This window comes from Crocodylus porosus, unplaced genomic scaffold, assembly GCF_001723895.1.
Source record: "Crocodylus porosus isolate Cpor-Errol unplaced genomic scaffold, CroPor_comp1, whole genome shotgun sequence".
Classification (NCBI taxonomy): Eukaryota; Metazoa; Chordata; order Crocodylia; family Crocodylidae; genus Crocodylus; species Crocodylus porosus.
In genome coordinates, this window is record NW_017728949.1 from 72,985,239 (window position 1) to 73,006,646 (window position 21,408).

Genomic DNA, 21,408 nt, shown 5'->3' on the forward strand with positions numbered 1-21,408 from the left:
ATCCTTAGCCTTCACTACCTCTGTGAGCTGACCCAAGAATTCCTGGTCAAGCTCTTCTCCCTGGTTGGGAGGTCTGTAGTAGACTCCCACCATTAAGTCCCTTACCCCATAATAGATATCACCAGGAAGTCCACCAAAAAGCAAAGAAAACAAAACATAAAGCGTTTCATATATTCCCTGGACCATGATGACTATGCAGCAGGGTGGATAAAAATCAATGATTTTTTTAGAAATAAAAAAAAAATGGATTTTTTTGTTTCAATTGGATTTTTTAAATTTAATTGGATTTTTTAGTTTTTTTAAGATCCTTAAAAACTATATAAAGATAGTTTTAATTTAAGATACATTAAAGCTCAAAGATATCATCATGGAATAGGAATTATAACTTCTAATTTTATACTATTTGAGACAATATATTCATATAACCTTTTTAGAAAAGTTTTATAATTAGGTCACTACAGGCCTATATTAGGGCCCCAGTCTTATAGGGTTACCAAAGGCTGTTTTAAAGATTAAAGAAAACCACTCTACCCAATGGGACTCAGTGCTCAGTCTAGAACAGGGGTGGGCAAAATACTGCTGGCAGACCATATATAGCTCACCAGGCCATTCTATCCAGCCCACAGAGCCACTTAAAAAATTAGAAAATTAATTATTATCTGTGTGTGCCTGCCTGTCAAAGATGACAAGGCATCAGCAGCAGCAGCAAGGCCTGCCTGGCTCTGCCTAGCCCCCAGCTGCAGCCTTCCCCCTCTCCTCCCCCCACCACCTCTGCGGCTTCTGGTCTGGTGACCCTTTGACTGTTCCCTGCCCTCCCTCCGTCTGAGTGGAAAGTCAGATAAGACTGGATGGAGGAAGGTGGGGAAACTGTCACAATCAGCCCATGCAGCTGGGAAGCACGTGGTGCTTCCCAGGGCAGGCTGGAGCCAGAGCGGCTGGCAGGCAGGCAGGTGGGATGCAGTGGTGGACAGGAGAGTGGCAGGAAGCAGTGGCAGGTGGGGGTGCATGGGGAGCCAAGGGCTGTGGGGAGCAGCAGGCTGGGGGAAGTGGCAGTGGGTGGGGGAGTGGCAGTGGGTGGGAGTCACTTCCCAGTGAGTGGCTGCTATGAGTAAATAAGTACTACTAGTTTTGAGCAAAGTTTACGGAATTGAGCCAGTTAAGTCCCTCTCACCTTTTCTCTTGTCTAATTAAAGAGTTTAATTTAGTACCATTACTTTCAATTCCAGCATTAATGATCCATTAACACAGTTGCAGGAGAAAGTGAGGGGAGGGGTTAAAGTTTAATTTTAGCACTGGTCAGAGAGGAACAAGTTGTATATATGTGACTTTTGGTGGTGTGCTTAGTCACAGTGCTTTTCAGTTTCTACCTAAGAAAGCACATGACTGCAGTGATTCTCAGGACAATGCTGTCTGAGTGTTTGTTTAAGAAGTTCCTCATTCTTTGCCAGAAGTGGCTGTCAGCTGCAGGGTAATGTGGTTTTACTAAGGGATAGAAAAATGGCGCAAAGTGACTTTTAATACTGTTATCTTTTTTATGTTAAGGCAATGTGTGCCTTCATAACTCTGAATAATGAAGTTTATTATAATTTCAGTTTGTGTTGCGTAACTTAATGTAATTACACAATAGTATGTTTACTGCAGGTTGTCTCTTGTAGCAGAGTGTTATCAATATTGCATTCAAAAGTTTTCCCTTTACTTACTGTTCTGTAACTTAACTTTCCACATGCTGTATTCTGTATGCTATATTCATGCTGTGTGCTGTATTCTTTTTAGAAAGCTAGTTGCCATGGGCTGCATTTTAAGGCCCTGATCCTACAAACGGTACTTGCCATAAAAAAATAATTAACCTGACTAAAGATTGCAGAATCTGACCCTTGTACTTTTTTTTCTTCTCTCCTTAAAGGTCACAGCTATGTAACTTCTCATCCCCCACACACTAACTTGCTGTGTTACTGGTGTTTTCGGTAGGTGTCTTTTAACTCTTGAGACTATATGCTTATATTGCATATGTCTATGTATTGTGCACAATTCATGTAAACTGCTGACCAAACAGATTCCTGGAAAATGTCAAAGTTCGGGGCGTTAAACTACCATTGGTAGCCTAGCAAATAGCTATTGGACTTTGCAAAACAGCACAAATGTTATTTGTACGATAACCCCTTTTCAGAAGTTACTGATGTAGCCTTAAATAAAGATTCATTATGTTCCTGTAGCAACGCTGTATTGGACAGAGAGGACTGTGAGCAGTTAGTTTAGAGCGCTTTAGGAAAGTACTGGGGAGGGTGTTACAGTTTAATAATAAAGGTCTGAAGATGCAATTATAGGCAGAAAATAGAGCTATAAAATAGTAAAAATTGGATCTAGAAAGAATTCAGATAATAGTTTTTATAATTAAGCCTAATGGTCCTTTTCCTTTGAGTTTGATATGATGGCTTGTTAATATATCACAGGGTTATTTTTTCAGTCAGTAAATTACGCATAAAGGGCAAAACAGAAATAACTGCATGGATGTAAGTGCCATTTGTGTATTATTATTTCCTGCTTTTTGTGTTTTATAGTGTTTTAAAACAGAAAATGTGTAATGATGAGACTGATCTTTATTGTGATAAAATAAAAAATAACGACTGTTTTCCAGCTTGCTTAAATTTGGCTGAATCTATTCTGCTCAAAAACACGAGAGTGCCATCAGCCATTGCTGAGTCTTCCTAATCAAAATTCTTCTCATGTAAAGTGGTGTGGGATGCATTGACAAGGCAGAGTGTGTGTGTGTGTGTGTGTGTGTGTGTGGAGGAGTGCAATGAAAAATAAAGATTAGGGTAGTAGAGTGGCTAGATGCATGGAAGTTCAGTCTATGGGTATCAGTAAAAGGAAGTTGTAAGTAGTTGAGAGAAATAAGATGGAAGTAGTGAAAGGAGTGAAGAGATCACAGACCTTGGGAAAAGGAAGAGAAGAGACTATAGAAACACCTGTGCTTTATAGAAACATACAAAGAAATTGAATATCAGGGGAATGTAATTACTTGTTAGATGTACACCAATGTTGTTTCTAGAAAGACAAATAGGTATAGCAGGGGGAGAAGATGTAATCATTGGAACAGAATTTTAAAATGGGAGGAGGCATAACTATTTATCTTTAAACTTTGACCAGTCAACATTTTCAGAAAGGAAAATATTGCCTGAGAGGAGCCACGTGGGGAGAGAAAGTACTTGGCATTAATAAAGCTGAATTTCAATTTTGAGAGCGATTAAATGGACTTTCTCTATTTAAGTTAATATAATTGCATGAAATAATACTGTAAAATTCTCATACACATTGGATAGATTTTATTTTCTGTACATGTATAAAATAACAAATGAAAGCTGAGAATTGTGTGAAATAATTGCATAGTGCTCTATTCAGTAGTGATTAGGATGTTCTATGATGCCAGTCATAAAGACTTCCCAGATTTTCATGGTGTAGTATCCACTGCACCTAATTCCTATTCAGGGGACAAAAATGTTTTATCATTCTGGTCTCAGAACTCGGTCTCTGGGATTCCATTCCTCAACAGGGTTTTGATTGATTTTTATTTTAGTAGTTTTATCTTATTTCATAATGTTTGTATTAAATCAGATACCTCCAAGCACTTAATCATTTTTAGCTTCTAGATCTTTGTATTTAATGTGATATTTTCTGTCAAAATGTAATATAAATAAGAATCTGAATAAATGGAAGTCATTGATCAGGTCAGCAAAATGCAGCAATGACAGGGACCGACAGCTTAATCCAAAAATCTTTTAAACACAATAGATTGACTTGACTGAGATTTAGGGCAAGCCTTAGTGTGAAAAAGTCATACTTGCTTGTCAGCTGAAGGATGCTCAGCTGGCAATATGCAGTGTGGATGCCATTAATCCAGCATGATTACTATTGTACCTAGATAGTCCTTCCTCAGAAACAGTGCATATTAAGTCTAATGCTGAGATCCTCTGTAGTGCCTCAAGAGGCAGCACGGACTTCACAGGTAGTGACAGGGATCTGGAGGCTATTAGAGGGTATAAGGTTTTCAGTAGCTCCAAAACTTAGAGAAGCCCCTGCCAGTAGTTCCCAGAATACCTAAGGGCAGATCTACACATTGCCCTGCATTGCTATAATGGCATGCTACATCACTGTATGGTGTGCTATGGCAATGTAACGATCACATGAATCTACACATGATCAGCAGCTATGTTGCTGTAGCAGTGGACTCCCTGTTTTAGTGCACCGCTATCGAGACATAGCAGTGAAAGCTAACCATGTGCACAACACAGTACAGGTGGTTATTGTGCTGTGCTTTAGTACTTCCAAAAGGAAGTACTAAAGCATGGCCCTGTAGCAATGTCACTATACAGTGATGTGTAAATGTGCCCTAAGTGTAGCAATTCTCAGCCCACAGGGTGTGTAGGAAATACTGCCTGGAATGTCACCCCACCTAGAATTGCATATCTTCTTGTGAAGGAGTCCCAAGTAGTCTGGGGCATAACCAATGAAACATTTCGGTATCTACAGCCAGGGCCCGATTCCTGGAGTACAGTCCTAACCACTGAGCATGGTGTCTAGGTTCCTTACAAAGAACAAGAGAGAGCCAAAAAACCTGTGAGGAATCATGTAGAGGAAGGGCGGGCAATTATTTTGCATGGAGGGTTGCTTAATGAGGTTTGGTGAGCTTTCGAAGGCCACATGGGCAGCCTCACTTCTTGCCAGTTGCCCTACTCCCTGGTCACCATCTTGGGAACAGAAGTCCCACCCTAACCCCCTGACCTTTGCCACCAGAAGTCCCTCCCCTTTCCCACATAAATACTCCTTTTGGGAGGGAGGGTCGCCATCTTAGAACCAGGGAAAAAAACCAAATCATACACTAAAAGTTAAACACCTACTGTAACGTATTTTAATTTTATTACAAAAATAGTTTTGTCATGATTTGTGTTTGCACACTGTATATAGAGGTGACTGCATAAGAACTCAGAAATAAGTTCTGAGTCTTTTATATTGTTTTGGGAGGTTTGGTTCGGGGGTGTGCGTGTATGTGTGGTGGGTGTGGGTGTGGACGGCATAGGGATGTTGGGGGATTATGTATATGTGGGGGGGTTATGAGACCCCCCTCCCACTCTCTCCCTATGGTGCAGCAGCAGGCAGGGGTGCCAAGGCTGCTTGTGCCTGGCAGCGGATAGCTTTCACCAGTGCTGCACATTGTGGCAAGGGCACAGCCCCCTCCGGGCCATCTATCATTGGCCCTCCCCACCACAAACATGCAGCCACTGCACTTGTGTGGCATGAGAGGAAAGCCGCTTGTGCCAGAGCCAGCTGCCTTTCCCACCTACTGCCATGCAGGTCCCAAGACTCCACAGGGAAGCAGGGGCCAGGGCTTCCCTGCCATGCTGTGCAAGGGCAGGGGATGTGCATGTATGATGGGGAGTGCAGCAGTAGAGGAAGCTCTGCTGGCCTGTGCCCCTTGTTGTGACGTGCAGTGCTAGCCAGAGCCATGCACCACCATGCACCACTGCCAGCACTTGCACTGGTCACAAGAGTCCTTGCCTGCTGCTGTTGCTGCTGCTCCTGCCACCACTTGCCGGGGCTATGTACTATTGAGGGGGAATGTGGGGCATGTCCTCACACTCCCCCACCCTCTCTCACACCCACACTCTGCCCAACCAAGCTCTGCACTGTCACTGTCACCCCAGGTGCAGGCTCCACCCTGCTGTCAGCCTCCCCCTTACCCCCAAGCTCCACACTCCTGCCCAGCTGCAGCTCTGCCCCCACCCCCACCACTTCCCTACCTGCTGCCCGCAGTGAATAGCATGCCAGGAAGCCAAGTAGGTCCCAAGAGCTGCAGCAGCAGTAGTCCCACCCACAAGCTGCCTGCTGGCTGGGCCAGACCCTTCCACCCCTAAGGATGGGAGCAGGTGCAATAGGGTATGTTGGGGAGGGAGGGATGTATATGAGGTTGCCTCACTCCCACCCTCCTGGGTGGATGGGCTGGTTGGGGTACAATTTGTTGGTGGGCACTGTGGGTTGGATGAAAGTGCCTGGATGGGTCTGGTGTCTAGTTGGGTTTTGAAAATCCCCAAGGATGAAGATTCTTCCACCTTTCTGGGTAACCTGTTCCAGTATTTTACCACCTTCCTAGTGAGAAAATTCTTCCTAATATCTAGCCCAAATTTCCTATGCTGCAACTTGAGACAATTGCCAATGTTCTCAGCTTGGCATTTTTGCACCACCACTTTCTCCCCTACTCCCCCAGCCACACAGGTCTATCCCCCTCCTGCTCAACACAGGGCTGAGCAGCCCTGCATGCTAGGGCTGTGCGAAAGAGCGCCATTTCGCTTCAACTTCTGTTTCGATTATTCGGTGGAGCAGTGTTTTGTTTCCAATTTAGTTTTGTTTTGAAAGTGCCATTCTGTTTCATTTTGTTGAAACAGTTTTGCTGGTTTGATGCTGTTTTGATGTTTTACCCATTGGCTGTAATGGGGAAGCAGGAAACTGGAGGAAGAGCAACCTCCTGTGATCCCAGGCAGATTGGGGCACACACCCTGGGGAGGAGTCCAGCAGAGCCTCACAGCCCTCCTGGGACCTGGATTTAAGCCAGTAGAGGTGGCAGAGTGCAGCCCCAGTCCCTGACCAGGCTCAGTTCCATGGGGCTGCAAGCGGCTGGGAACTGAGCATAGTGGGTGGGGCTCCACATCCCTCCACCAGGCTGCAAGTGGCTGGGACCTGAGCCCAGTGTGGGGAGCAGAGCACAGCCCCTCAGGCTATGCCCACCCTCCACACCAGGCTGCAAGCTGCTGGGAGCCAAGGCCTGCACTGTGGAGCTGCTCAGAGTGCAGCCCTGGCTCTCCCCAGCCTCCCCACACCTGGCTGCTGCTTCAGAACTCAAAACATTTTGTAACTTTTGCAGTGTTTTGATTGGCTTTGTTTCATTTTGAGGCTGTTTCAAGCTGTAAATGAGTCGAAACAGCATCGAATTGAAACAGCCAGCAAAATTTTGCACACCTTCAGGTGAACACTGAGCAGGAACGTGAAGGCTGAGGCCTGCAGGGGTATTACTTACTAGTGCAGTGGGAGAGAAAGAGCTACTGAAGTTCTAGACTAGTGGGCCAGAAAGCTGTAAGATTGCTGTAGGGCCATGATCAACATTCCCACTTAGATACAAGGGACACTTGTACAAATGATAAAAACTGCCCATTTTTGTAGTTTATTTGCCACATGCTGTACACATGTGGGGTTTTTTTACTATTTAAATGAGCTTGTTATATTGAAAACTAAACCACATCCGCATGTAGTTTAGTTTGCAATGTAGTTTTATTTGTAATGTTGCAGACTTTTGACAGATTCCCCCCTCATCCCCCCGCCCCCGACTGCGGAAGAGGTGGGCTGAAGTAAGAAGTGACATGGGACCCAATTCTTTTCTTTTCTATTTTGCACACCCTGCCAGCATCTCCCACAGCTGTGAGGAGAGATGCCGGTGGGCCGATCGGCCCCTGAACTGTGGGGGCAACCAGACCTTCCTTCTGTGGTAGTGATGTCCCTCAAAGCTGTCCAGGCAGTGGTCTGGATTCTGCCCCAGCTTTGGGTTGGGAACAGTTGGATCAGGCTGGGTGCTGCATCTAAGGTGGGGCAGCACCTGCCTGCTTGCACCCACCTGGGCAGCCCCAAGGGTCCCCCACCACTCAGGGTCAGCTGACAGCTAGCCTTCCAACTGCAGGAGATGCGGGCAGTCTCTGTGAAAATAAAAAGGACTGGATCCCTTGCTGCTTTATTTTTCCCCCCAGTGGAACCTGCATGAGCTGGTGGTGGGCCACATAGCCTCCAAGCTGTGTGTGTGGGAGGGTCCTTTCCTCCATAATGGCAGCTCCTTCTAGGATCACCCAGGAAAGGTGTTGTTGGGACAGGAGCTGCCCCAGCTTGGAGCTAGCACCTTGCTGGATCCAACTCTTTCCTGCGCCTGACCAAGGAGGAGTACCTGCTGGGGTTCTAGCGAGTGGGCTCAGGGACGAGTTGGATCCAGCAGGGTTCTGTTTCCAAGCTGGGACGTGCCTCCCGGGTCACCCTGGAGGGAAGGGCTGGGACCCCCCCACAGTTCAGAGGCTGCTCAGCCCACAGACAGCTCATATCCAGCCACAGGAGATGGGCAGGCTCTGTGGGACCAAAAAAAGATCAAGCCCCTAGCCAAAACAGTAATGGAAGCCCCTAAATTGAAAACCTGCCATTTCAGTTTAGGAGACTAAACCCCTGCCAGGTGTACAAGCACCCCAGGTGTCATTGCTCTGTTTTTTGTGTCCATTGACACCCGCCTTCCAGTTTTATTTTGATGGTGACAGGACCATAGATCTTCAAACGAGGACACTGTCTTTGAGGCTTTAAGGACTGCCTGTAAATTTCTACTAGATTATAAGGCAGATTTGGATGGAAGCATTCATCTCTGCTTCTCCTGTACAGGGACACAGCTTCAACAAAGAATTTAAGATTCATGCTGAGATAGCATAACTCTGTAGCTTAGTGTTTAGGGGACAGATCTGAAGCAGACATTAAAATAAAGGCATGATTAGGATCTGAGGAATTTTATGCCCCATTTAAAAAATCTGCACCCTGGCATACCATGTGAGCATTGGGATGCAACATGGAGAAGCCCCAGATTTGGGACACATCACACATTCAGTTTAAGGTTCAATATAAACCAGTTACAAAGACAGTCCACATTTTAATGTGATATTCCAACAAACGTAGATTATTTTTGTGGGTAGTTTCTACCTCTGTGGCCGCATATGGTCCCAGGCCCTGGGCCCAAAGCCCCTGGGCTGGGCAGCAGCCCCAGCCCTGCCCTCCCCGATTCCCTCACTATGGGGACCTCAATCCCCTCTCCCACTGGACTTACCTGTAGGAGCTGCTCTCTAGGCTGCCTTGCAACCATGCCCCCTACCTGACTGCTCTCCTTCCGCTCCTCCCAGCCCTTGGCAGGCAGCATCCAGATTGCTCTTTGCAAAAGTGGAAAATCCACATCTTTCTCCATTAAAATGAGAAATCCATGGTTTTCTCAGTTAAAAGGGAAAATCATGGTATTTTTCCATGGGAAATGGAAAACCTGGATCCCTGCTCATGAGTTTATGTGCACCTAGGGCAAGGTATCAGCTATCTTGAAGGAGAAACAACAGTGATGAATCAATGACTATCAGGTGAAATTGCTAGGAGGATGAATGTGTGAGGTTAGAACCTATAAAACAGTGGTTCCCAACCTTTTTTGTACTGTGGACATATTTACATTTAATTTACTTATTTAAATTTAAATGTACATGCTTGAATTTAATTTTCACATGGGGGTGTCGTGAGGATCAGGTCGGGCTGGGGCACTGCAGCCACAAGCAGTGGGGGACCCTGCAGGGGAGGGGCATGTGCAGGCGATGGCCCAGGCGGGACCCAGCTGGGGCTGCCCGGGAAGAAGGGACTCTGCTGCCTTCCCTAGGAGCAAGCAGAAGAACCACCTCCCCAGCCTTCACCCTGGGCATTTCCCCACCTGCATCACCCTGCTCCCAGCCATGGGTGGGGCTGGGAGGGGGTCCTGCCTGGCCCGGCATAGGCCCTGGTACTTGCTGCATAGGTAGCGCCTCCCTGGGCACAGCCATGGCAGCAGGACCAGGACAAGGAGCTGCTCTGCCACCCAGCTTTAACACTGCTCATGATTGCCGGCAGCCCAGCAACCAGACCTTTGTGTCCTGGTACCGGGCTGTGGCCCGCTGTTTGGGAACCTCTGCTATAAAAGATCCCTCAAAGGTGATATCTCTAACTCTGCAATTCCTTAATGCCTGGTCAGAAGGCTTAAGCCTCCTTTCCACAGCTGGCCTTTCAAGGCGTAAAGAGTTTGTGGGGCAAAGAGCCCAGCAACATGTAGCTCAACTAGGCAAGCATAGACAAGCAGACAGAGCCTAGTCAGCCAGCCAGAAGGTCTGCAAATTCATTCATCTAAGCTGAGCCACTAGTCTCACTAAAAGCTTTTCCCAGCTGTTATAAACACCCCCTTAGAAAGAAAGAGAAAATCCACAAACATCTGAAGTACTTTTTTCTTTGTTCTTTTTTTTTTTTTACCAGCTAAGAGATGTCTGCTGGGTTAGAGGGGATGGGGTTGTGAGGATGGGTAATGGGTAGTGAAGCATCTATAGAAAACTACTGTCTTCATGTGGGTTCTGAGAGCAGGACCTTTAATCATTTGAAACCTGCTATGTTAAAATTTAATTTGCAAGTCTGAGTTATGGCAAGGGCTTAAGTAATGCTGCATTGCTTAGGAGAGGAAGAATTTCAGCTGTGTAATAAATGACGTCTGGCAAGGCACCCACAAGTAGCATTGTGATCATAAACTAAATGATTGCACATTAGAAAGAGGCAGTGATTCAGACCTCTCTGTCCTAGCTATTTGGCTAGAATATATGTAAATTTAAATTAATTGACACTGATGATGTGTTTGTTTAGGGATTTATGGGCTAAATTATTTGTAAAGTGTTCATATGAGGATAGTTAACTCATTTGATTTTAATCTGTAGTTTAGTTACTTCAGTTATGTGCAATACGTTCGGTTAATAATGTAGCTCTTAGATGTTTTTAAATTAGACTATCTTGTCAAGTTGGATTTCTGACCCAGGTATCAGGGCCCCTTAAGAATCCCAAAGACTTAAGATATTTAAAGAAACAATTAATGATAAGATAATTATTAACCTTAAAATCCCTTACTGTTCCCTTAACAGCTTTGTGTGCATGTTGGTGGGAAGTTTCTGACACCCAGTAAAACTGTTCCAAGAATGGAGAATGACTAGTCTATTTGTTGTACTTTGTCAAATGGAAAGGAAAGAAAAAAGGCACTTTCCCTAAATACTCTTTCAGTGTTTGATGTCCGCATAGTATGTTCTAACATCTTGTCTGGCTTCCTAGATGAGTTTCTGTTGGTCTGTCTGGGTACATATAATATCTTTATAGATCTGCTCTGTTGGGTTTTTTTGCACAAGACTAACCACTTGAAAATTGTGTTTGCAAACATTATAGTTGTAGTTTTAGATGTATTTTGGAAAATACAACTGGCACGTTCACTACTTGTTCTGTGCTTCCTTCCATTTCTGCTGCCTCACCCCCTAAATGGACTACAGTGTTAAATAAAAATTGCTTTTTGATCTGTTCAAAATGAAATATCATTCCAAGACCCTGTTCTAGAGAACTGCCTATTTAATACTGCCTTTTTCTCCCATTACTAAATCCTGCCCTTGCCCTCCACACCCATTTTGGGTAAGTGAAGAGCCTGAAAGGTCAGATGTTGCACAGGCTAAAAGAGGGTGCAGCACAGGTGCCACCAGTGGCACAGGCAGCTTCTGTGTGGCATGTGGCAGATCAGGGAGGAGACAGGAAACACAGTGTCAGATAGGGAAGGAAGCAGAAAGCAAAGCAGTAGATCAGGCATGCAGCACACGGCTGAAGCAGAAAGCAAAGCAGCAGGTTAAGCAGGGGAAGGGGATCCCAATGGCACTTGGAGAGCGTGCAGATGTAATTTTTTGGCACACCTACCAAAGAGATTGGCTTCCACTTGACTAGAAAATTTTGAGTGTAGCTTATGCACTTTATATCTAATAAATAGTAATAATTAATAGCTACTAAATAATAATATCTAATAAAAGTAATAAGCCCCTGGTTTTCTGATCCTGAAATTGTGAATGACACTAGAAGGTGTTGCTGCTATCTGTGGGGTGGTTGAACTTTAAACATTGCTGTTATCACGTAAAGAGAAAACAGCACTGTATCCAGGAAAATGCCTTTGGGGACTATTGCAACATGTTGCCTCATAAATGCTTGAATGGATGTATTTAGTTATCCCATTCTATTCACATATTTCACTTCTTAAAGCATGGGCTCAAAAATGGCTTTAATCTTGATGGAAGTAGCTTTAGTGAATTCTTATCAGCCACTAGTGAATATGTATATTGTAGAACTTTAACTGTATTTTGCATTTTAAGGTGAAATTGAATGACCTGAAAATGGATCCGTTTCCTCCTGCGTTACCAGCGACCATTTTAGAACAGGCTGCCTTACAGCTAGGATGCAGCCCAGCAGATAAGAAACTTGCTTTTCACTTAGATGAAGAAGATGAACTAAAACACCTTCGCGAATGGTTTTATATTCCAAAAGTCAATGATCTGCCTCCAAGTAAGAATCTCAATTATATTGGGGGATTTAGCATCTTTTGCATATGTTTATCATAAATCTTTGACACTTATTAGATAATGGAGCAATAGCAGTCATATCTGAGCTTAGTATCTCCCTGGTGTTGCAAAATCAATCCATCAACTTATTCTAGCACCAAATCCTTCATGCTCTCATTCCTGTCTTGAATAAAATATGAAGATACAGTATATACATGGTGCTTATACTGTCAGGTGCTTTGAATAATATAAAGACTAATTGAAAATTGTAGGCAGAAGCATTTCTTTTTAATGAATTGAAAATGCAATGTGTCTAAGAACTCTAAGCAGTATGTGTTAAGTGATAGAAACCAACTATTAGGGCTGTGTGAAGCTTCAGTCCCTGATTTCATTCTGTGGAGATTCGGCCCAATTTGGTGGCTGAATCTCCGAATCCGAATCGAATCAGAGGACCTTTAATCTCTCCGAATCGAATTGGAACCCTCCAAATTGATTTGGAGAGATTCAGCAATTTGGATGTAGACACAACTTTAAATGTTTTTTCTACATTCCTCTAGGTAGCAGGTGGCTTGTGAATGCTGCAATGCATTAGGGGGTTTTTTGTTTGTTTTTTGGTTTGTTTTGTTTCATTTTTTAAGGAACATTTTTTTGTCCCAAGTCAAATCAGCCAAATCAATTCCAAATCTGTGAGTCATTCAAGAACTGTATGTAGCTCTGCTACCAGCAAGCATCCTCCACCCCATCTGGGGCTTCAAATGCTTCCAAATCTTCTGGTAGGCATCCTATGTGCAGGCCAAAGCCCAGAGACCTGGGGGTCAGATGCCCCCAAGTTTCACTTGCTCTCACCCATATGGCCGCAGGAGCAAGCTATGGAGGAGTCTCCCATTTCCATAAAGTTGGCAAATAGTCAAGATCTTCCAACTGGAAGTAAAAGCGGGATACTAACTATGCATTGCTTCAGTCAGGGTACCCTGCTACGTCCAAGGTTTAGTCTGTGGTTTTCCCTAGCCAGTAGGAAGACCACCTTGGTGCTCATGATAGTCCCCCTGTCACCATTGTGGTTGTGTCTCAAAGGATAGTGCAAGTGATCTGAATAAAATATATGGTAGTGACCACTGCGCTTAGTTCCCCTCAGTGCCAGTTCTTTTCAAGTCATGGTGATCTGCTACATTGAATACACTTTGGTTTCCTTTTCACTCCCATTACTGAGCTATGCCTTTCTTTCCCATTTCCTGTGATTCCTGTTTCTTCATCAGCCTTAGGTGTCTGGCAGACATCCCCAAACAGGGCCCCAAACATTTCACCCAGAATCCATCCTTTTGTTAGCCCCTCTTTCAGCCTGTTGCATATGATTAGTGTGGCCCCACCCTCCATAAGGTAGAGCCAGATGTTTTCCTATGTTTTTGTTCCTGAAATAAATCTGCAGATAGATACATTTTATCAAATATAGCCATTCAAATGTTTCACTAAATTCCTGTTATTAATTCTTGACCTCTGTTTATGAGTAACTATTGAATAGTAGGAATTTATAGCTTTGAATGCATAAAGTTACAAAATATTTTTTTCCCTGACTGGATAAATATAATGCTCAGAATGAGGTTTTCTTATGAAAAACTTCCAATTATAAATGTAAAAGTCACTTTTATCCATATTTAGTTATATTTCCTGTTTCAGTAAATCTCATCAGTACCCATGATGAGAGATTTTTACAAAAAGCAAACATAGGAAAGATTCATATTTAAAACAATACCTGAAGGGCAATACAAGAGACCCTCGCCGTTCACGAGGGATACATTCCGGAGATCACTGCGAATGGTGAAATCTGTGAATGCTGACGAAGCTCCCCATCAGATTGACGGGGCTCTCCATCAGGCCCCACTGCTCCCATGCAGCGCCTGGGGACCAACCTCTTCTGCCCAAACACTACCATGGGTGCACTGAGTGCCACTTCAGCTGCCTCCAGCAGCTGCATTGGAAAAGATGCTGCTGCCACTGCCTCCCTCCCTGTCCCTGGGGCTCCCCCGCAGTGCCTGGGGACTGACCCCTTCCCTCTAAGTGCTGCCGCAGCTACCTCTAGGGGGTAAGATGCCACCGCTGCCTCCCTCCACATGCCCAGTGCTCACTCTCCACCTGCCTCCAATCTCTGCCCTCCCCCATGAATATTTGAATCCACGAACCCGAAGTTCATGAATAGCACGGGTTTCCTGTATTTGTTTTTTCATTTTTCTTCGCCTCTCCACAAAAAGGAAAGAAGTTTGACAAACATTGCTGGTCCCCAGGTGACATTCAAAGCAGAGTGCAGTTAAAGTACAGATAAAAATAAATATTTCATTTTTTTTAAACATCCATTGCAATTTAGCTATAATATATAGAGCAAAATTGATGCTCTTTTTCATGGTTGCAAATGCAAATAGCTTTATTTAAGTCTCTGAACTATTTATCAAATAAATTTAAACTCAGTATGAATCAGGTCATCATAATAAAGATCTGACTTTGAAAACTGGTTTAAAAATATATGACATTTGAACATAGTTACAATAGAACCATCAACTTCAGTATTCATTGAATAGGAGGCCTTCTCTTAAAACAAGAAAGGCTGGCAGATAATCCAGTGAAACTACCCAACTGACTAGACATAAACAACAGTTTTATACTGACAGATGCATAGAAGGAAGCCTTTTATTTGATGCCAGAAATGTGGTGCACAACAGAATACAACAGCCCCTGCCCTCAAGAGCTTATAATTTAAACAAGAGTAGACTGGGTGAACTGTGGGGCTTAAAGGAGGTTATACTCGCGTGAGTAGGATGGAGTTAATCTCTCTCTATTTATAATATACAATATATTTTGGTGTAGAATATCTGAATATAGTTATGGTACTTTTCTGGGGAAAGCCTTTCAAAGGAAGAGTCTTATAAATGTTAGCTATAAGGTGCACTATTTCATATAAGTAACCTGGGTGTCCCCAATGAGTGCCCCCTTCTACTAATGGAAGGGGAAAGCCAGCAGGGCACCCATGCTGCCTGCACCTATCGTGTCTCAATAGATGAGGAACAGAAAACAACGTCTTAACCAGGCACAAATTGAATATATAAGACCTGAGGTGAATATTTGCAGGTTACAAATATATATAACTATATACATAACCATATACAAGCAGGTAAGCATAAATGATCCAACCGATATGAACAGGCAAGTATAATAATAAATGACACTCTAAAATACAAGGTGTATAGTTAATAAGCACTCCAAAGGTACACGCGCATTTCAAACAATCAATAAAACTCCAAATTATGAAGCATGGAGTTCTCTAGGGGTCCCCCTCCTTCAGAGGGTCCCTTCCTCGTGTCCTTCCCTAGTGAGGCTACCTCTCCCAGAGTGTCACTCCCCGGTGGAAATCCCGTGTCCCAAGGTGCCATGTGGGGGTTGTCCATAAGCTGCCCTGGCCTGGCTAATGTTTCTCCCAGGGAGGTCTCAGTTCCAGGCATTAGGGGAGTAGTGTGACTCATTCACATGTCTCAGTGGTTCAATCCCTTTCCAGGGGAGTTGCAGGCCTGGGCCACCTTGTGTATGCCCAGGGCCATGCTGCTCTGAATACTGCTCCCCATCCTTGGGAATTGCTCCATTCCCAGGGCCCTTGCAGTCCCTCTGAAAGGAATGGGTCCCAGAATGCCTCCTGGGTCCTCCCCTACCCATCTCTGATTGATGGGTTTTGCTCCACCTATCTCATTTGCGGTTTTTTAAGAGCCGGGCGAAGCCTAGCAAGCCTGCCACATATATTTTTAAATATTTTTTTGTTTATATATGTTTTGACATCTGTGTTATGTTGTTCAACTAGGAGGCTTGTTTCTCATATAACAAAATTGACTGCATTCATAATTCAGTCATTTTACCTCTTGCTTGAGCCATTCTTGATCATGAGTGATCCTATATAGTAGTGGTTGTCACCGTAGTTCAGTACTTCTGATGTTACAAAGCTAATATCAGAACCAGGCTCCAGGGGGTTGTATAATATATCGACTATGTTGGAATCAGTGTTGTATGAATGAGACCAAAGTCATCATCTTTTTGGCACACTGCAGTCTATTGCTGGGTTACCAAGCCCAACTATTGTAGGTTGTCTCATGAGTGAAACTAACCACAAAGGGCCAGATCCTATTCTACTTATTGGGCATCTAAATGGATTTATGTGCCTAAGTGGAATTGTATTCCACCCTGTTCAAGTCCTGAAAACCCATCAATGTTTTGCATTAACAGTTTATCAGGAACTGGAGTAGGAGGAAATAGAAACCTACTTTGGTAGGCCTAAATATGCCTAATAGGTTAAATAGATTCTACAGAGTGTCCACAAAATGTCCACAAGTCCAACTCAATCTGTAATTTAAAGCAATGTTATGATATTTCTTTTAGATAGTAGATTTGTTTAGTGAGTATTGCTGTTTCTGGTGACTAGGAAACAGTCAATAATCCAAGAAAACATTAAAGGCTGATAATTTCTGGCTCTGTATGGCACCATAGCCTTATTCAAAGTGTTTGTTTCAGATAAAAAATGTCAAGAGATCCTTGTCTTTTCTATGTTTGAGCAAAAGGGAAACAAAACTTTCCCATAAGCACTCTACCATTTACTCCACCATATATTTTTCTGCAGAGAACAGTACTTACCACACATCATATATTATACTATTATGTGGCATAATATATTTGATAAAGAGCCATAATTATAAGTCAGAGAATTCCTTGAACTTCTGGGCAAACTTATGAAAGCATCTCTATCTTCATGCTCTGAGTCTGTTGCCACTTAGAGTCCCCGCAAAGCTGTGCTCTATAATTCCTCTGATAGGCCCCAGAGCATCAAGTCATAGTCAGAGGTAGTTCTCCATCTTCACATTGTTGCTGATCCCTCCTGTCATTCAAGTCAGTGAGAGTTTTGCCATTCACATAGTTTTGAGCAAAACTAAGCATATATCTTAGTCTAAAAACCTGACTTCATAGAGTAGTAGTTTTTGGCCTATCTACTGTAAAATGGAGTTTGTGCAGAGGGATTTTTTGTCAATTTGAGGGGATGCAGTCAAATACTTGCTTTCTTCTCTGCTTCATTTTTTAGTTGATTACTTTGTTTCCTCCATGAAGCAAGTATAGCCGGAACGTTGTAGCTCCTGTATAATTACCATATTTCACAGTGTACAAGTCGACGTGGAGTATAAGTTGACCTCATTTTTTCTGATCCAAAAAGTTAGGATTTTCATAAATCAAGTGTATATGTCAATCTAACTCTGTGGATCAGAAATATGGGGTCAACTTATAATGGTCCCTGCATTCCCTTACTGCAAGCCAGGCTTCCAATGGGGAGGACACATACCACGGCACTGCTTGCAGGGGATGGGGATGGGCTCGGCACTCAGTTGGAATGACCCAGGCAGCGTCGCTCACAGGGGGTGGGGCCGGGCTTGGCGCCTGGCTGAGTGGCATCTCCATGGTGCTGGCAAGGTCCTCAGGCCACATTGGGACCAGTCCCAGGTGCCATGGCTTCCAGCAACAGGGATGCCATCTCATAGTAGGGGAAGAAGGTTGGGTTGGGTTGGGTTGGGGCTGGGCCAGGCTTTGGCCAGGACCAGGACTGGGGCCAGTTCTGGGGCAGCACTGGGGTGTGGTTCAAAAGTATTCATATGGTGTACAAGTCAAGGTGGAAATTTAAAGTAAATATTTTGGCTTCAAACCTTGACTTATACACTGAGAAGTATGGTACATAGTTGGGGTTGTTTTTTAACCAAAGGGTTGCAAATAGTAATGCTCCCTGGTGACATTATGTTTCTTGTATAAGTTTTTAGAAAGTATATTTTGCTTTATAGTCTGGCTTCTTGAAGCAAAACAGATCAGAGTATGGACATCAAACGTTTCTAGTTCTCTGTACATTTGTGGCCATGGCCCTTGTCTTGCAATCACGCCCCCACAGGCGCTCTGGCTTTCCTCAGCCTAGTCTCTCGCAACGGTGCCCCACAGGCGCTCTGGCTTTCCACAGCCATGTCTGGCTACCCCCTTGCTTTGGGGCTTCTCTCACTGCCCCCTTGTACTCTAGGGCTTCTCAATGCTCCCTTTGCTCTGGGGCTTTCACGGCCTTGGGGCTCAGGTGGCTGTAGCCATGCCTGGCCCCCAAATCTCCTCCTTGGGGTCTTGAATCTCTTGTAGGGCTCAGGCGGCCATGGCCTTACCTGGCCTCCAATTCTCCACACCCCAAATGCTGTGCCCCCTCTGGTGCCAGGGTCCCCGCGCTACTGTGGGTCCCCAGTGAGACCTCCTCCAACCCCTAATAGCCTCACCCAGTCCTCCGGTGTTAAACAGCAAACAGAAACTCAAGCCTCTTGGCTACAACATAAATTTGAGCCACTTGGCTATAATATTAGCCCTGCCATATCGGGGTGCTCTATCCTTCCCCCAGTCTCGCCACTATACCTGCGGTCTAGCCTCTCCTCTTTGGACAGTCCGGCAGAGCTCCTTCCTCTATGGCTGCTAGCAGCCTAGCAGGGCTAGCAGCCCTGCCTGGCCTCAGCCTGGGAATTATATAGGGGCCAGGCCCTGCCCCTTCCTGTCAGCTGACTTCTACTGGTTGCCCTGGCAAACCACAGCTGGGCTCCTTACTTACTGCTTCCTAAGTAGCAGGCATCTCAGTACCCTGCTACACACCTCCCCTCTTTATAGGAGCAGAGCACCTGCTCTGCGACGGGGGCATGTACCCCTCTGTGTCCCCCCCTCCCAATGCATTGCCTATGAAATGAAGTAAAAAAATTTTGATGACTGCGTGGCTGTATCCATCTGTCTCAAAAACCTCTAGAGCACACCTAAGCTTACTCTCTCAGTAACTTGAAATTCAAGAGAGTCGCTCTCTGCACACACATGTGTATACAGCAATGTAAATAGAATATTACATTTGTAATATTTCTGTTTATCTTTCTCTCCATACACTTTTGATCTACAGTCACCATGCTATCTAAGCCTCAGAGGACACTGTGACTTTTTATTGCAGGGACAATGACCTACAAAGCAGTGAAAGTCTTAACAGTGTTCAGAACCCATTGTTCTCACCTTTCCTGACTTTCTCTTTCTTAAGTGGAAAAATATAAAAAGCTGTCATCAAAAACAGCTTCACTTCTGAAGAGCAGTGGGGGTGAAAAATACTTATATTGTGTGTATATACCATAATGACTGATCTCTCATGACGTTTATCTTTATATGCGAGTGGATCCTAGATAACTTGCTTTTTAAGACAAATGCCATAACAGAGATTAGACATCAAGTATATCATACATATTTACATAAAACACTACAATGAGGTTTTAACATAGCTTTGCCGGAGGGAGATGGGTATAATATTATGTACTATAAAACGTTGACTATCATAATGATAGTTTTAACTTTATCTAAATGTAAATTATAAGAGCTGCTGGCATTATTTAGTCACTATATAAATCAAGTGAAAACCTGCTTGCAGACTAATTCCCTGGCACATCATTCTGGACATGTGACAAGGAAGGGGGATGAGACTCAGTAGACCTCAGAGAGAAAGATGACAGTGGAAAAGTTAGGTGACTGTTTAGATTTCCAAGCATTTCTTTGAGTTGCCATTAAAAAGTCTCCACTACACTTTTCTTTAGGAGGGATGGCTGGATGTTGTATGAGAGTTGGACTCTAAATCTGCTATTTGAATAACGCTTATTGTTTTGTTATTCTGCAAGGAAATAGAAACATTATTAGTTATATGTCTTTGTAACAGTAAGGTGCCCCAGGCTGAAACTGCTGAACTATATTTTCTTAAACAAAATCATGGTAAGGGAGTGATAACCTTCCTGATTTTTTGTGATTGTTTTAGCCTTCATCCTATAAGAAGGAACATAACTATATAACACAGAGTAACCAGTATGTCCTCTTTAGCTAATCATAAAATTATATCTTTCTCCTTCATATAAACTGACTGTCATTGAAAGATCACTTGTTCTTGTTCTCAGATTAAAGGTGGTCTTAATTCATTAGAAATATACCTCTAAATTATATGCAAAGCAAACGATATGCTAAGGTGTGCCAAAGGATATATATTGTTAAATGTGACCTATTGGCAGCATTCAAGTAGGTGTGGAAGCCACTTACTATATCATATAGAATTAATCTTTCATAGAAATCATCTCTCTTATCCTATGCATGTTGTTTTATATGCAGCATGTGTAAGGGCACATGGTTTAATTGCTGCTGTCTTTTTGCCACTGTTGTGCTCCAATGCTTATCAACATTCTCTCAGCCTTGCTTATTTCTTAATAGTTTGAAACACTTCAATACAGGATGCCGCCTACCTCTGTAAACCAAGGAATAATAGAAGAGGGGCCAACAGTGTGGGGAAATGAGGCTGCAGAAGAGTTGTAGCTGGAGAATTAAGTGGTAGTGTAACATAATTAAGAAGAAAGAGATCTGTGAATGAAAGGGGAAAAACAGCAACTGTAACAACATTATGATTTGACAATATGCTGGTTAGAAAAGGTGTAAAATGAGTGAAAAACAAGCATCGTTTGGGCAGTAGCAACAGTAAGGTGTGGCATTAAAAATATTAGGGACAAATAATAAACAGAGCAGGCCCAAAGTGGGACTTACAGCATGCTAGCACAACAGTCACAAGGTAACACATGCACTGGTAGAACAATGTACTGCGGGAAAGTGGCAGGGCCAGCTTTCTGCATCAATAGCCAACGGCCATTTATGTCTGGAGAGAGGACTGCAGTGCAGAGGAGCAATTTAGCTTTTAATTCATTACCTGTTTTAATGCTTGATTGGAATTTAAAGAGTACTAGTGAGATTTACCACTCTGAATTCTGAATAAAAGACCTTTTTTCATTCCTCAGTGAGACTCTATTATTATCTTCCTGGATAACAAAAGAATTGTTAATAGAACCAATTTAGAAGCATGAATAATATTTACACCTTCCTGTTTTTTGTTCATGTTAAAAAGAATACAGAAAAGAAACGGCAGAGTGTCCCTAAAATAGATTAGATTGAAATTGCTCTCTGATTTACGGTTTTTAAAAGCTTTTTAAGCTTTAATTAAGAAATTAGCCAAGCTGTCTTTACTTCTGACAAATGAACTTCTGGTTGAGTTCAATAAGTATTGCTAAACCTAGCACAAAATGTTTTTTTCAGTCATTTAATCTATTTTTCTACAATCCCAAACTGAAATTACCGC

At 43.5% G+C, this 21,408-nt stretch overlaps 1 protein-coding gene across 3 annotated transcripts in view; it reads left to right on the forward strand.

Moving 5' to 3' along the window:
* KYNU (kynureninase) overlaps positions 1 to 21,408 on the forward strand; it is a 112,466-nt gene that overhangs the window by 10,660 nt on the left and 80,398 nt on the right. The window contains exons 1-3 of one of the 3 annotated variants that reach the window (XM_019554203.1): positions 1,382 to 1,468; positions 1,904 to 1,964; positions 12,003 to 12,192. In XM_019554203.1, the coding sequence (XP_019409748.1) occupies positions 12,024 to 12,192 (169 nt within the window). In that variant the 5' untranslated portion in view covers positions 1,382 to 1,468; positions 1,904 to 1,964; positions 12,003 to 12,023. Of the gene's footprint in view, positions 1 to 1,381; positions 1,469 to 1,903; positions 1,965 to 2,161; positions 2,511 to 12,002; positions 12,193 to 21,408 lie in introns of those variants that run through there. The other 2 variants (XM_019554202.1, XM_019554204.1) reach the window with 2 other exon arrangements.